This window comes from Gopherus evgoodei, chromosome 1, assembly GCF_007399415.2.
Source record: "Gopherus evgoodei ecotype Sinaloan lineage chromosome 1, rGopEvg1_v1.p, whole genome shotgun sequence".
Classification (NCBI taxonomy): domain Eukaryota; kingdom Metazoa; phylum Chordata; order Testudines; family Testudinidae; genus Gopherus; species Gopherus evgoodei.
The window spans coordinates 214,751,143-214,768,672 of record NC_044322.1 but is presented as its reverse complement, the minus strand read 5'-3'; the positions used below and the strand labels follow the sequence as shown (position 1 = coordinate 214,768,672).

Below are 17,530 nucleotides of genomic sequence, written 5' to 3'. Positions count from 1 at the left end.
AAACGTGATTCTGGGATGCATTAACAGGTGTGTTGTAAACAAGACACGAGAAGTCATTCTTCCGCTTTACTCTGCGCTGGTTAGGCCTCAACTGGAGTATTGTGTCCAGTTCTGGGCACCGCATTTCAAGAAAGATGTGGAGAAATTGGAGAGGGTCCAGAGAAGAGCAACAAGAATGATTAAAGGTCTTGAGAACATGACCTATGAAGGAAGGCTGAAGGAATTGGGTTTATTTAGTTTGGAAAAGAGAAGACTGAGAGGGGACCTGATATCAGTTTTCAGGTATCTAAAAGGGTGTCATCAGGAGGAGGGAGAAAACTTGTTCACCTTAGCCTCCAATGATAGAACAAGAAGCAATGGGCTTAAACTGCAGCAAGGGAGATTTAGGTTGGACATTAGGAAAAAGTTCCTAACTGTCAGGGTAGTTAAACACTGGAATAGATTGCCTAGGGAAGTTGTGGAATCTCCATCTCTGGAGATATTTAAGAGTAGGTTAGATAAATGTCTATTAGGGATGGTCTAGACAGTATTTGGTCCTGCCATGAGGGCAGGGGACTGGACTCGATGACCTCTCGAGGTCCCTTCCAGTCCTAGAGTCTATGAGTCTATAATGTTTAAAAGGGAACTGGATAAATTCACGGTGGCTAAGTCCATAAATGGCTATTAGCCAGGAAGGGTAAAGAATGGTGTCCCTAGCCTCTGATCATCAAAGGATGGAGATGGATGGCAGGAGAGAGATCACTTGATCATTGCCTGTTAGCTTCACTCCCTCTGGGGCACCTGGCATTGGCCACTGTTGGTAGACAGATACTGGGCTAGATGGACCTTTGGTCTGACCCGGTATGGCTGTTCTTATGTTCTTATGTTCTGCTACCTTGTGCATTCTGCTCTCAAAAACTCACCCCCATAGAGATGAACTATGGAATACTGGACAAGGAGCTCATTGCAATCAAAACTGCATTTTACGAATGGCGTCACCATCTTGAGGGAGCTTGGCGCACAGTACAGGTTTTTACTGACCTGAAGAACCTGGAGTACTTCTGCAAGGCCCAATCTTTGAATCAGAGGCAGTTAAAGTGGGCCTCGTTCTTCTCTGAGTTCGAGTTCATTACCTACTGCCCAGGAAACCAAAATAGAAGAGCCAGTGCTCTATTGCGGAAGGTGAGATACTACCAGGAAAACAAAGAACTTACTTCTGAGATCCCTCACCTCCTCAAGACTAGTAATGTTGTCAATGTCACAATTCAGCAAGACCGGCTCTCCCTTATCAATTCTGCCTTGAAAGAAGACTCATTTGCCCCAAAAACAGAGTCTATGCCATTGTGGGCTAAGAGACAGTATTCTGTGAGGGATGGGATAACATGCTTTGTTGAGTGCATATGTGCCCTCTGGGGCGCCCCTGACTGGAGGTGCTATGACCATGCCACAATGTTCCACTGGTGGGTCACTTTGGCCACCGAAATATCTCCTGCATGCTTGCCTATTTTTTCTGGTGGTCTCGCATTCGGGCCAAAGTCTAGGCTTTTGTGGACTCCTGCATGTGCTGTACATGTACCAAGATGTTTTGAATGGAAACCCTCAGTATCTTAGTACCCCTGGAGACTCCAACTAGGCCTTGTTTGGCCATCAGCCTAGACTTCATTGTGGAGCTCCCAGGGTCTGATGGCTGCACAGCAGCCTTACCGTCTGACTAAAATGGCCAACTTCATCCCTGCAATCTCCTGCCTTTTGCCTACTGCTCATCTCCTGAATGTGGTTTATCTCCATAGACTTGCAAACCACTTAGTTTCAGACTGAGGCCCATTCATGTTTCCCTTCTGAAGCTCTGTACTGAGAACCCCTTCCCTGACTGAACCCCACCACCAGTCAAAATGCAGGGTCATGATGAGTAAAAAGTGCATGTAACCTCAATTCCCGATGGACATGTGGCCACCTGGTGGACTGGGAAGTCTACAGCCCTGAGGAGCACACTTGGACACTTCCCACATCCACATCCTTGACCTGGTGGGGGGAATGATACAGGACTCATCACAGCTAGACTGACCTGGCATCATCTTGAAGGAGGGCAATGTAAGAACCTGCAGGATTAGAACCTGGGACTGTGGGTTACTGAAGCTTCTGCATCACCACTGGAAACTTAGGTTGGGTTCCTGCTGGAGGACACTGTGAAGCTAGACATTACAGGAAGTACCTCCCAGCAGGACCTGAGTGGTGGCTCCCTGCAGCCCACTGATTAGCTCATGCTGGTATATAAGTCAGAAAGCCATCATGAGGAGCTGTCTGAGCAACAACACTGACTGTCTGCCTGCTTTTGCTCCGGACTTTGCCTTGCTGTGGATCCTAGACTTTGGCTTCTGACCCTGGTTCATCTTTGACTATGCTATTGTAACTTGGTACCTGACCTTGGCTTCCTAGTATCCTGACCCAGCTTGACCCTGACTCCACCACTTGCCTCCCACCTGCAACTTGGTGCCTGACCCTGACTTCCTGACCCTGTTCAACTGTGATTCTACCAGTTGTCTCCTGACCATAACATGGTAACTGACCGGTGCACATGGGCCACCTACGGCCTGATCCAGACACTACCGCTGGGGTGAAGAGCAGCAATTGTTTAACTGTGTATAGAAACACTGTAAAACTGTTAAGCACAGGAAATGAAAAAAAGTAACTTATCCAACTGAAATAGGAGAAGAAATTTAGAAAGGCAGAATAAAATCACTCCTTTGGAATTTTAACAGGGTAGCAGAAACCGTTCCTTAAATCTTTAGAAAAGTGCCAGGGGATCTTTACTTCAGAGGTCAGGACTTCTGTTTCCTATCTAATTCAAAATAAGCTATTACATGCATATTGATTTAATTTCTTATAGTATTTGAATCAAGAAACATATGGTATCATATCCCCATATTAAAGAATGGTAATTCATTTCTGATATGCTACGAATGTGATTCACACACGTGGCAGCACATTTTAAATAGTGCTGCAGCCTGGACTGTGACACATGATGCCGGTGAGGGCAAGGAGATGGCTGCACTTTGGAGTGCAGCGTGGTTTTGGATGCAGAAATTTGCTGACACAATAATTTGGTTTCATTGTCTGGGATGTGCCCAACCCTGAGGCATCAGTCTGACTGAGACATTGGAAATTCAAAAATTTCCAATTTGCTCTAAAATTGTTATTATCTTTTCCCTCCAGAGTGGAACTGTATGGTTTAATCAAACTCTCACTTCAATAGGAGTTGATTTGTGCCCCCAGGTCATATCAATCTGCTTTATTTCCTGCAGAAACTGTGGTAGCCAATTCAATTAAGGGAAATGTTCATCTGTGCAGGGTGAATACAGGGGTGTCTGATTACAATGGATTCTGCTACAGAATGGATTTAATTTCCTGATAAAAAGGGGACTATATAAACATAAAAAAGGTGGATGCAGATTGGAATTGAATCATGGAGCTTTTCACCTATCGGTTGCTGGGGGACCAAAAGTTATTGCAATGGTGTAGTAGGAATACTGATGTCAGATTCCTGGGTACTGTTTGTTGCTCTTCCATGGGTTTCCTGTGTGCCCTTGAGCAAATCTTTTCCCATCTCTCTTCCTTAAGAAACCGAACTGTGCAATAGGGGATAAGACTGACATGGCTCTGAGGGGGCTGAGAGCAGGTTTTTTTTTAGCAGAGGTTAGGAAACTAATGAGCCACAAAAACTGAACTCCCCTCTTCCCTTTAGAGAGGGTCCCAATTAAGTCTATTGGCAGCGCCTTGAGGCAATTTGAACTAGGGAGGCTGCTGCATGTGCTGTACCTATTTTGGGGATGATTGAGAGGTTCATTCTTCAGGTCTGTGAATCTGGCAGCTTTCACTAGCACAAATTCACTTAAAAAAGGAACTAATCATTCTTCATGCATCTTTCCTATGTGATATTCTCTCAGAGGACTTTCCAAGTTCTCTGTTGCTTCAGTTCAGCATTATTCTAGCAGACTAGAACAGTGGCTGGGAATTAATTGCACTTACAAATACGATCCATTAGTAGGGGCTCACAGGAATCTTTGCAAATCACACATGCTTTTTCCGTATTACCTGTTTCATCACTGTATTCCCCGTCAGAGCATTTCACGCATTGAAAGCAACAGGTGGGCTCTCCCTCGATGATACCTTTTCTGGTACCTGGGAGGCAATCCGTGCTGCAGTTAGAAACTGGCACCTGCAAGACAAAGAGTAGTCTGGTTAAACATGCAAATGCATGATCCAGAACCTCGATGGGGAAGGGGCTCATACATAGGGTGACCAGACAGCAAGTGTGAAAAATCACTACAGGGGTTGAGGGGCAATAGAAGCCTATATAAGACAAAGCCCCAAATATCAGGACTGTCCTTATAAAATCGGGACATCAGGTCACCCTACTCATACACATTCTACTCTGGTGAGAAATTACAAAATGTGCTAAGATCAGATACTATGGTGATGAGAACAGTATAAAATTCTGGAGAGATACCCATCCAGAAGGTTGGTCGGTCTCTCTCTCAATATTTTCCAATTTTCTAACCCAAAAAATGTTGCAGCCAACACAGGGGAATTCTATATTAGACTTTGTCCTAACAGATAAATAAGAACTGACCACAGAAGTAAAAGATGATGGTAGCTTAGGTAAAAGTAATCATGACTTGATCACATTTATATTATGCAAGCAGAATAAACTCTAGTCCATATATATATACACATACACTTGTTGCTTTAAGGGCCGATTTCACGAAGCTGAAAACAATTATGAACAAAATCAACTGGGATGAAGAATTTAATCCCAAACATACAAATGATAATTGGGAGTCATTTAAGAACACTTTACTAAATGCCCAGAAAGTCACAATCCTGCTATTGAGGAACAGGGCTGTGCAGGTAAAAAAAACAATCTAGGCTAGAGGGGAATTGAAATTAAATACACACACACAGATACACCAAATGGAAGAAAGGGGAAGTTGATAGTAATTAATATAAATCAGAAGTTAGGAATTGTAGAAAATTGACAAGGGAAGCCATGGGACGCACAGAAAAATCTGTGGCCAGCAGAAGTAAGGATAATAAGGCATTTAAAAATATATTAGGTACAAAAAGAATCTTGGCAATGTTATAGATCCATTACTACATTAAAAAAAGTAGAATTATCAATAATAATGCAGAAAAGGCAAAAGCTCAATAGCTATTTCTCTTCTGGATTTGGGGAAAAAACATAATGCAGTCTCATCATATGATGATGATAACACTTTCTCAATTTCACTAATATCTCAGGAAGATGTTAAACAGAAGCTACTAAAGTTAGACATTAAATCAGTAGGTCTGGAAAATTTGCATCAAAAAGTTTTTAAAGAGATAGCTGAGGATTGCACTGATCTATTAATGCTGATTTTCAGTAAGTCTTGGAGCACTGGGGAAGTACCAGAAGACTGGAAGAAAGCTAATGCTGTGCCAGTGTTTATTAAGGATAAATGGATTGACATGGGTAATTATAGACCTGTCAGCCTGACAACAATCCCAGGCAAAATAATGGAGCAACTGATACTGGACTAGATTAATAAAGAATTCAACTCATGCAAATCGACATGGATTTACGGAAAACAGATCATGTCAAACTAACTTCACATCTTTTTGATGAGATATGTTTGGTTGATGGAATTTATTTAGACTTCTGTAAAGCATTTGACTTGGTGCTGCATTACATTTTTATTAAAAATTGAAACGACATAAAGTTAACATGGCACTCACTAAATGAATTAACAACTTGCTAACTAATAGGTCTTAAAATGAAGTTGCAAATGGGGAATTGTCATCAAGCACATCTATTTCCAATGAGATCCTGCAGGGATTAGTTCTCGGCCGTACGCTATATAATTTTTATCAATGACCTGGAAAAAAACAAAAACATAAAATCATCACTGATTAAGTTTGCAGATGTAAAATGTACCCTACTCTGAGAAAAGGTTTAACCCCTAAAAGGGAGAAGGGTTAGATTTTTAGGTACTTAGGTGCCTAAAATTGCAGATAGGCACCTAAGGGGATTTTTAAAAGCTCCTAGGCACCTCACTACCATTGAAATGAAGGGAATTAGGTGCCATAGGCTAGGGACTGAAAGGGACTTAGGTGCCTAACTGCCATTGAGATGCTCAAAACACCTGGGACCTAAATTCGCATGGTGCCTAAAGTTCTGTCGGTGGCCATGCACAAGACTGCCTACGTTCTGAAGCTGATAGCTGCTTAGTGTGCTTGCTCATGCTGAAGTCCCAGCAGGATTCACAAACTTAGTGTTCCCTACCTGTGTCATCTGTGAGGCCTGATTTACTAGGTGTGCTCACAGCACGCCCAACCCTACAAAAGACAGCTGGGGACAACCAGGTGGGGACTTTTGGGGCTGGCAAAAATCTATCCAATAGCCCAGAGATTAGGCTACCTGCTATAGTCACCAGGGATGCAGAAGATTTAGGTTTCAATACCTAATTTGGAGCAGGGACTCAAACTTCCACTCCCAGGTGCGTGCCCTAATAACCATGCTCCAGGGTGGGTGTCTCTCAATCTGTCCTTTGGGAGCTGTTCCACTTTGTAGAAATAATTGAATATTACTAGGAGCAGGGTCTCAACTGACTTTCCTACCTCTCGGATCTGTGCCCTAACCACCAGGCTACAGAGTCAATCTCTCTTTTTTTCTCTCTTCATCCGGCTCAAGGAGTATGTAATTATATACACAAAATGGAACTGGCCAGCTTAGGTGGCTCCCTAGGGTGTGTCTGGGGGCCTGACTCTGGGACATGAATTCCACTGAGCAGCAAGGTGATTAGGAGTTAGACGTGGGACTACCTAAATCCCTTTGTGGATCTAGCTCCTCGGCACTTTTGAAAATCCCACTAGGCATCTAGCTGCATCTTGAGGTTCCTAACTAGTTTTACAAATCTGACTCAAAGTGTCAGAGACTCCCTGAAGTCCACAAAGGATTATACTATTGCTTTTGATTATACATGGAAGCTGTATAAAAGCCTAAGACAGATAGATGGTTGGATAGATCAACAGATCACCTATGAATCAATAATAAACTGTTATACATAAAGAAGCCTTTCATTCTCAAGGGACTTTAAAAGCTTTGCAAACTTAAAATGTAGAAAAACACAGGGGTTACTACATCTATCTTGATCCAACTCAACCACCTCTGCAATAGAACATAACAGCTGTTTCATGCGGTATAGTAATGCCACACAATAGTATAGGTCAGGAAGTGATGATGAATACTGTACTCAACTGATACTGCAGGGGGACCTTAAACCAGAAGAATGTAATTACCTAGTCTAGAATCCGGTCAGAAAATTTGGGCTCACAATTTTTCCACAACTTGTGGGGAAAGTGCCAGAGGATCTTTAATGATCAGAATGGGCTAGCATCTCAGTTTTTACATCTCTTTTGAAATGAAATTTATTGCTGCTGCTCCCAGATCCAGAACTTTAGCCTCTGAACTTGCCTAGGGAATATAAGGGCTTGGCTACACTGGAGAGTTGCAGCGCTGGTGAGGGGGTTACAGCGCTGCAACTCAGGATGTGGCCACACTTGCAAAGCACAGCCAGCGCTGCAACTCCCTGGTTGCAGAGCTGGCTGTACACCAGGTCTGCCTCGGGTGTAGCGATTCCAGCGCTGGTGATGCAGTGCTGGTCAGCAAGTGTGGACACCACCAGCGCTTTTATTGGCCTCTGGGGTATAAGGAGGTATCCCAGAATTCCTGTCCACAACAAACCAGAAGAATGGCTGAACTCCGATCTCCCCGTAGCTACTTGCTAAAAAACAAACACAGCTGCTCTGTGCTCCAGCGAGCGAGCCAGCGAAGGCAGGAGAATTGCTTTGGAATGTTCAAAGCTGTTTGCTTGAGGAGAGAGGAGGGAGGGGTAATGTTGAGCAACTGTTTATGTGGTCTGACGGCTATTTAGGAGTGCATAGTTAGCATTTAGTGAATAAGAGACAGGTGGGGGAAAGGTCAAAACTTTTAAAATGATTGAAGGTAGGCACTGTGTATCTTCCAGTCCTTACAACTTGCAAGGCAGAGAGCTGAGAACAGTGTCAGCTCCAAAAATCCACTCTCTCTGTCTCCCCCATGCTCCCTGTCACATTCCACCCCACCCCCCTCTTTTGAAAAGCACATTGCAGCCACTTGAATGCTGGGATAGCTGCCCACAATGCACCACTCCCAACAGCGCTGCAAATGCTGCAAATGTGGCCACACTGCAGCGCTGGTAGCTGTCAGTGTGGCCACACTGCAGCACTGGCCCTACACAGCTGTACGAACACAGCTGTAACTACCAGCGCTGCAGAACTGTAAGTGTAGCCATGGCCTAAGAGTCAACTACTCAAGGATGGCAGAGAGAGAGATCTAACAGGGGCCTATTGGACAGTTGCAGGAACTGAAAGCAACTGGAGGATCATAGGGATAAAGGGTCTGTTGAAGGTAACACTGTTCAGTATAGGGCTTTGGGCATGAAACTCCACAGTTCTAGACCTGTTGCTTATGGTCCTATAAACCTCTGAAGCAGTGTTGCAGTCAGGTGTCTGCTCCAAATAACACTGACCCATGGCATGTCTATTGCTCATTCTATCCAAGGATCTCGAAGTATTTATTTTACAAACTTTCAGCAATGATTTTCAAATTCCCCTTGTGAAAGTCAGCATTAATAGGGAAAGTGAGGTAGAGAGAAGGGAAATGACCTTGCCCAATCAATAAGTCAGCAGCAGAGCTTGGAACCCAAGACTCCTGGTTCTGCAACTACTGCTGTAATCCCTCACTCACATTCCTTACAAATGTGTAACATGTATTCTTTCAGCTACTGTGATGTGAGGCAGGGTAGGGGTAGGATTAGTTGAGTGTGGGGATTCTAGACTGATCTCTTAAATGTTTGCCAATCTGAACTTTCATTTTTAAAAAGTGTAAATTTCAGGTAGTGAATAAAACTTTCAAAAGGTGAAGCAAGTATAACTGATGCAGAACCTTCTGAATGAGCTTTCAGAGAGACTGAAACAATAGCTTTGAGGTGTGAACTGTCCCATTAATTTAAATAGATGCTAAGTCAGTGGTTAACAATGATTTTATTATGCTGAAAGATGCTAATGGCTGCAAGCAGTGGATCTAGGAGCCTATCTAGATTAATAGTGCAGCCCAGTTTGCTGTGCACTAAGTGTTCTTCTAAACAAGCCCTAAATTCCAAAGTTAATCATAAACCTAATTAAAATCAATGTGTGTGTAATCTACCTATCAGGTTCAACAAAAGGGGCTGTAGTATATAATAAACCAGCTGCAAAAAATGGAAGCTATTGCCTGAGAAAATAGATGGCAAGGCATCCCAGAAATAATGTAGGTAGATTAACAGAGGTTTGCCCTGGTAGTAAATGCAGGGGCTCAATCGGGATATAGATTACAGATTGTGGGTATTGGAGATAGGACGCCAGCAGATGGATTTCTAGCCTCCTGAAAGGAAAAAAAAATCCCTGAGAGGAAGTAATGTGACTGAGTTGCTTGGGCACAGAGCCTGCTAGAGTGGCAGACCTGGGGATTTCTGAGCAAGGATACTGCCTGCTGTTGTTTGTTTCTATTGTGCTGAGGGAAATGGGACTTTGTGTCCATTTTCTTCTTAAAAAAACAACAACCCAAACCCAAGAATATACCTGACTCGTCTAATCAATTTCTCTTCCTAACAGAAACAACTTTGTAATGCACCACATTTTGGCTAGCCAATGGGGCCAAAAGAGGCAACACTATTTTAAATATCAGCATTCTTAACTATGAGAGATTGAGATGTGAAGCACTAGCTGAGGAGCATGGAGGATACATAAATTAAGATGAACGAGCCCTTAATAACACATGGTGGCACTGGAATGGGAGTGTGTGTGTGTGTGTGTGTGTGAGATCTAATTTTCTTGAAGAAAGGCTCAGCTTTCAAAGATTTAGAAAACACCGTGGTGAGGCCATAAGGTGACCTATGGCACTTACCTCTCTGGAGAATCCACTCCACAGGATTTTGTTTTCATTGATAAAGAGCCTCTCTCCCTTCTTGGCATAAACATTGTAGTGTCCGACCTCCTCAAACATGATAGAACCATCTTCTGGTGACAGGTGCCAATTGATAATCGAGTAATTCCCTATCAGGTCCCCAGACTCGTCAAAATCCACTTGCTCCCCCATGTTACTGGTGAAATTTAAATGACGCAGATGCTTCAGTATCTAGAGAGAGAGACAAAAATGTCTTGAACACCTGCATTGAACAATCATTCCTGGGCACTTCTGGAGCATCAGTACCTTCAGCACAATACCCCAAAGCCCCTACCAACTGAGCTGACTTCATTACCTCAGAGCAGTAGCAGGCTCCTGTCTTGTATGTGGACCAGTCACTAAATGAGGATATCACATCACTTAGCCAGCCTGTGACATATAAACCATACTCCCCACCTTTGCTTGGATCTTCACTGAACTATCAGTTTTTGACTGACATGCAGCTATTACTCAATGCTTTTTTCTTCATTTTATAAAAAATACACTTCATTCCAGATGGAACATGGTGGGGGAAGGGATAGCTCAGTGGTTTGCGCACTGGCCTGCTAAACCCAGGGTTGTGGGTTCAATCCTTGAGGGGGCCACTTCAGGATCTGGGGCAGAAATTGGCCCTGCTAGTGAGGGCAGGGGGCTGGACTCCATGACCTTTTGAGGTCCCTTTCCAGTTCTAGGAGATTGGTATATCTCCAATTATTACCTAACATTAAATTAAGTCTCTTGAAAACTTGTAGGCCCTAGAGATCTTGTGGCATTTTCCCAGAATTGTGTTGATCTGGCATCCTAGTCAAACTGCAATATGGATAATTATATTCTGCCTCTGTACATTCTCCCTGAAGTTTAGCTAGAGTATTCTTCACTTCCTGTCTTAAACTCTGATGTGGTTTTGGTGTGAGCAGTTAAACAATCCTAGGAACACTGAAGTTGCCATACCAGATAGGGCCAGTTGTCTATTTAGTCTAATATCTTGTTTCTGACAGTGCCTAGAACCAGATGTATGAAAGGAAAGGACAAGAACCCTGTACTGACAGTTAAGGAATAACTTCTCCTTATAGGAAGTTTCTTTCTAATCCCTGCCAGTTAGTTGCTGCTTTATCCCTCAAGCATGATGTTTTTATCCCTTATAGCATTTTCTCCTATTTACAATAACTGTGGATGTTCTCATAGCTCATGCTTAATCATTACTTATTTGAATAATTACATTTTTATAACACACTTAAAAGAACATATCTTGACTCCTAGGTGCCCTTGACATCAGTTATAAATATATTACATAATCAAAATAACTCAACGAGCAGCACATTCCCTATTCCTATGCATACAACCTCAGACAGCAAATGAAATCAAAACTAGGCCTGCCTATCTGAGCCCTCCAATCAGGCAGGTGTAGCTGTGGGGCAGGGGGAGAGGGATGGAGGCAGTAGTAGTTCCTCTTTTTTGAATCTGGAGTCTTGGGGATCTCAACTTGGATATGGAACAGAGGCTCCAAATCATCTCTCCCTTCATCTCTACTCACAGCGTCGACAACACTTGAAGGTCAAAGGAAGTCTCATTAGACAGAGACCCTGTCTGAAAGGAGTTCAGTCAGTAAGACTGCTAAAGCATGTGGTGAGAGAAATCTTTTGCTTTGAATTCACTTAGTTTGTTAAGTTAGGTGTTAGTTGCATTTTACCTTCATTTCATTGTAACCAGTTCTAACTTTTATGCCTCATTACTTGTAACCACTTAAAATCTATCTTTCTGTAGTTAAGAAATTTGTTTTATTATTTTTCTCAACAAGTGTGTGTTTGGATTGCAGTGTTTGGGAAACTCCATTTGAGGTAACAAGATTTGTGCATATCATTTTGTATCAATGAAATGAAGGACTTTATATGAGCTTGTGTTGTCCAGGAGAGGGCTGGGCAGTACAGGATGCACATTTCGGGGCGGGGAGGGGAAGTCTGAGACTGGGAGTTTGCTGGTGTTGCCCTGCAATGTAATTCATAGGCGGCTGGCTATAGCACTCATATAATATAGCTGGGAGTGATTTACATCAGGGGCAGGCAACCTATGGCACTGGTGCCACCTTCGGCACGTGAGCTGATTTTCAGTGGCACTCACACTGCCCAGGTCCTGGCCACCAGTCCGGGGGCCTCTGCATTTTACTTTAATTTTAAATGAAGCTTCTTAAACATTTTTAAAACCTTATTTACTTTACATACAACAAGAGTTTAGTTATATATTATACACTTATAGAAAGAGACCTTCTAAAAATGTTAAAATGTATTACTGGCAAGCAAAACCTTAAATTAGAGTGAATAAATGAAGATTCAGCACACCACGTCTGAAAGGTTGTCCACCCCTGGATTTACATGCTGGACGCTTTGTGTGAGCTGACCGGGAGTGGTTGCTTTCACAGCGAAGCAGTGTTAGAGGCACCCCAGTTTGGATAATTGAGGGGACACAGTTTTCCATCAGTCCAGATTGTACCCTTGGGAATGTGTATATTTGGTATCCCTATATATGTAAATTCATACTTTGCTTTGTTGATCGGGTATTTTTCTATGTTCCTGTGACAGTCTACCTTATTATGGTCAGCACTTTTACAAAACTATGATAAATCTTGTACAAAGTATACCTTCTGAGGTATCACTGGAAAAGTCAATCTGTTGAATGTTACTGTCTGGTTGAAAAGTATGTGTCATCATTATATATGAAGTTCTGAGATTTTGCTATATGTTTGTTACTGAAACATGTTGTGAGTCTGGGGAACGCCCACTCACCAGCCCTCTAGAAATAACAAAGGAACTGTAAAACAAGCATTACATGTCAAGCCTCATGTATATGGAAGGTGCAAGCAAGAATTTGCAATTCATATGAAGGACTGGGTGTGAAACACCTAGACAATGGGAGCTTCCTAACCCCATGACACAGCAAGGATTTTTCCAGCACCTGGAGGAGATTATAAAGTAAGAGACAGAGACATCATCAGATCACCTCTCCTCCCCTACTCATACTGAAGGCAACAAGATCATTTCGAAAAAAGAAACATTATTGACTTGGGGTAAGTGGTCCTAACTGGAAGACTTTCCAGTGTGCACAGACTGCTGTAGACTTTTGGGTAAGGAAAAAACCGGTTACCTACCTTTTGTAACTGTTGTTCTTCGAGATGTGTTGCACATGTCCATTCCATTCTAGGTGTGCACGTGCCTACTTGCGAGGCCGTCAGAGATTTTTGCCTTAGCGGTACCTGTAGGGCTGGCTGTGGAGCCCCCTGGCCCTCATGCTGCAGTATATCAGGCACCGCCGGCTCTACGCCCTCTCTGTTCCTTCTTGCCAACCACTCCAATAGAGGGGCAAGAGGGTGGATAATGGAATGGACATGAGCAAGGTAGGTAACCGTTTTTTCTTCTTCAAGTGCTTTCTCATGTCATTTCCATTCTAGATGACTCACAAGCAGAATCAACAGAGGTGAGCTCAGAGTTCACAGTCTAGCAGCTTGCAGCACTGCTCTGCCGAAGCCAACATCGTCTCGAGCCTGCTGAGTCAGGGCATAATGTGACACAAATGTGTGGACAGACGAACAGGTCACAGACCGACAGATCTCCTGGACTGGCACCTGCATGAGGCAGGCTGCTGATGATGCCTGCACCCTAGTCGAATGAACCGCTGAATGCATAGCAAAAGCGGATGCAGGCCATGATCCAAGATGAAATTCTCTGGGCTGAGACAGGGCAACCTTTCATCTGGTCAACGACAGCAACGAACAACTGCATTGACTTACGGAACAGCTTTGTTCTATCAATGTAGAAGGCCAGTGCCCATCTGACGTCCAGGGTATGCAGCCTGCGCTTGTCATCTGTAGCATGAGGCTCTGGATAAAGGACTGGTAAGTAAATATCTTGACCAGTATGGAACTCAGAGATGATCTTGGGAAGAAAGGCCGGGTGTGGATGCAGCTGGACCTTGTCCCAGTACAAGACCATACGGGGTGACTCCAACATGAGTGCCCTCATCTTAGACACCCTACAGGCTGAAGTTAGTGATGAAGAAGGCCACTTTCCAGGAAAGAAGAAGAAGGGAGCAGGAAGCCAAGGGTTCGAAGGGGGGACCCATGAATCTGGACAGCACAAGCTTCAGGTCCCAAGGGGGAACTGGGTCTTGGACATGCAGGTAAAGGCGCTCCAAACCCTTCAGGAAACGCCCCATCCTGGGATGGGCAAAGACCGACCGGCCTTGAAGCAGAGGGTGGAACGCCGAAATGGCCACCAGGTGTACCTTGATCAAAGATAGTGACAGACCCTGATGCTTAAAGGTGCAGTAAATGGTCAAGTATGTCTTGCAGCTGGGCCTCAGCTGCCCTATTGTGACAATCCAAGGCCCAACATATGAACTTCTTCCACTTTGCCTGTAGGTCACCCTGGTGGTTTTCTGCTGCCCTCCAGGACCTGCTGGAACCAGTGCAACACCCCCGTTTGTCCACCCTCAGCCACGCAGCAGTCAGGCTGTCAAGTGCAGCTACTCTGGGTTCAGGTGCAGCAGGTTGCCATGGTTCTGTGACAGCAGATCCAGCCAAAGAGGTGGCTGCAGTGGGATGGATGCCAAGAGACTCAGCAGCACACTGAACCAGTGTTAATAAGGCCATACCAGAGCTATGATGATGATCAATGCTTTGTCTTGCTTTACCTTGAGCTGGACTCTGTGGATCAGCAGTACCAGTGGGAAGGTGTACATCAGCGCTCCCGACCACGGAATCAGGAAGATGCCCAACATGGGAGCCTTTGTCCCTGCACTGCAGAGAACAGAACATGTGGCACTTCCTGTTCTGTCTGGATGTGAACAGGCCCACCTGGGGAGTCCCTCACCTGCAGAAGATCAGGCTGACCACCTCCAGATGGAGCGACCATTCGTGGCGAGACAAGAAGCTCCTGCTGAGGCAATTCACCAGGACATTCTTGGCTCCGGGTAGGTGGGCAGCTACCAGATGAATGACATGCCGCACACAAAAGTCTCGGAGGCTGAGCATTTCCTGACAAAGGGCTGAAGACCTGGCTCCTTGCCTGCTGATTTAGTACATCATGGCTGTATTGTCCATCAGGACCTGCACCACCTTGCACTTCAGAGGGGCAAGAATACTTGGCAGGCCAGGCACACCACTTTTTAGCTCCCTGGCAGGAGTGCTGGTCCCATACCGCTCCTAAGAGTCAGTGGTGGACCTTTTAGGAGGCTGGACACCCCAGCTGGGGACGCATGATCACGTGGCTCCAGAACAGTCTGGTGGACAGGCCTGGGTCTCTTGATAAATGACCCTGGGCCATCATGCTTAGTGCCGGGGAGCGCTCCTTGGCCTTCTTCTTTGGCACCGGCGATGGTGAACGGTGCTGTGAGGAGTTGGGTGCTGGCAATGTGCTGCACATGGAGGTTGAGGCACTTGGTGCAACCTGGCTGGATGGCTCGGAAGCTGGGCAGAGGAGAGACTCCATCAGGAGAGCCCTGAGGTGGATGTGCTGCTCCTTCTGGGTGCGGGGCTGAAAATTTTGCAGATCTGGCACCACTCCTTAATATGTGACTCCCCCAGGCACTTAAGGCAGCTGCTGTGGGAGTCACTCACTGGTATAGTCCGAGTGGGGCTTGAACCCGGAGACCAGGGCATTCCCCGTCTGGGGAAAAGTTCCGCTGGGATCCTAACTACTAACTAACTCATACTTAACAACTATTTAAGAACTACTTGACAACTACTTAAGACTAGCAAAGTGAAGTATATACAATGGCCTTAAGGCATGAAGCTCAAAATGGTAGACAACCAGGCAAGAGAGGCTGGCTGACTACCATGGGTGGTAAGAAGGAACTGAGCAGGCATAGGGCTGGTGGCACCTGATATACTGCAGCATGAGTACGTCCCTCCAGGGGGCACTACAGCCTGCCCAACGGGTACTGCTAAGGCAAAATCTCCGACGGCCATGCATGTGGGTGCGCGCACACCTAGAATGGAATCAACATGAGCAAGCACTTGAAGAAGAGAAGAAACCTTATTGCTTCACATTTGACTTAGCTTGATAAAGTTTAGGAATTAGAGTGTGATTTTATCTTTTATTTCTTTTTGTAACCAATTCTGCACTTCTATGCCTATATCACTTATAGTCACTTAAAATCTATCTTTCTGTTGTTAATGAACTTATTTTAATGTTTTATCTAAGCCAGTGTGTTTTTGACAGAAGTTTGGGGAATCTACTCAAGTTTCAAAGGTTAGTGCATATTCATACCCTTTGATGAAATGACAAACTAATTAATAAACTTACTCTAATCAAGGGAGTCTTGAGCAGTCTAAGGCAAACATTTCTTGAGTGCAAGACGGGGACTAGGGATATGCAGGTGTCGCTCTATATGTAATTCAAAAGTGGCTGGACATAGAACACTGATATTTGTCTGGGAGTGACTTGCATGCCAGACCTGGGATAAGTTGGCAAAGTGGCAGCTCATAACACAAAGCAAGGCATAATGCTCACCAGACTGATGAGTTAAGGGGGCACAATGATACAACAATTCAGATTTGTACCCTGGAGCATGTCACAGTCTTCTTTATTGATGTGATAGGAATTCATTGAAGATGAACTGACTTATGAAGTCTTTCACCTCTGTGAGAGAAATAGCGTAATGGGAGTACAGACCTAGTATAAACGTCAATTATTTCAATTTCAAATGGAATTCATATTGATCAGCTGTAAAGTAATTTTCTGCTTTGAGATGGACAGTTAATAAAGGAGCCAAGCTGTTGAACCTTTTACCCAGTTATACTAATAATGGTTCTTAAGTTCCCAAATTCTGTTTGCAAAGGAAAGATGTGACATCTGTCATGAGATGTCTGAATTTATTTTTAATAATTGCTGACAAAAGCATGATTTTAGTGTTTGTTTTTTCCATCAGAAATTTTTGCAACAAAATATTGCTATGGATATTTGAGGTAGGAACAGATATCAATGCATAACTATTTCACCTAGAAGAGGGCTATGACAATGTCCTCAAAACTCTGATTCTTGTACTTCTTTCATTTTAGATATTTTGGGGGTTCACATGTTCCCACTGCACGTGGTCTGAAACAATGGATAGTTCAAGAAAACTGCAGGCTTTTCCAAACTGACATTATGCCAAAGTTTGCCTCACTTCAGCTGAATTGGGCCATGCTGCTGGAGTCCAGGGCGTACTTCATACACGATTTGGAAGGAGGTGCCATGAGGTGGAGCAAGCTAGAATTGCAACCATAAAGATCAAGGTAAAGGTAGAAGGCCTTGGTTCCTGTGGCTTAACATGACATCTGAACCGATGCTCCCACTTCCTGAGGCAAGCCTACAAGAAGATAACACTGAATGGGTTATGCCAGCCCCTGACCAGTCTGCCAGTACCCAAAAGGCCCTGCTAGCATGAAGCACAGTCCCAGCAACATCATCATCTGGTTTCTTAACTGCAGCTACAGCTTCTATTCCATATGAGTCTGAG

The 17,530-nt window shown here is 44.2% G+C and overlaps 1 protein-coding gene across 3 annotated transcripts in view; it reads right to left on the bottom strand.

Annotated features, from left to right (window-relative positions):
• The window catches only part of CASR (calcium sensing receptor), a 190,409-nt gene that overhangs the window by 16,767 nt on the left and 156,112 nt on the right, over nt 1–17,530 (bottom strand). For all 3 annotated transcript variants that reach the window (XM_030535075.1, XM_030535095.1, XM_030535085.1), the window contains 2 exons: nt 10,001–10,231; nt 4,072–4,195 (listed from right to left, as the gene is read on the bottom strand). In XM_030535075.1, the coding sequence (XP_030390935.1) occupies nt 4,072–4,195; nt 10,001–10,231 (355 nt within the window). The remainder of the gene's footprint in view (nt 1–4,071; nt 4,196–10,000; nt 10,232–17,530) is intronic.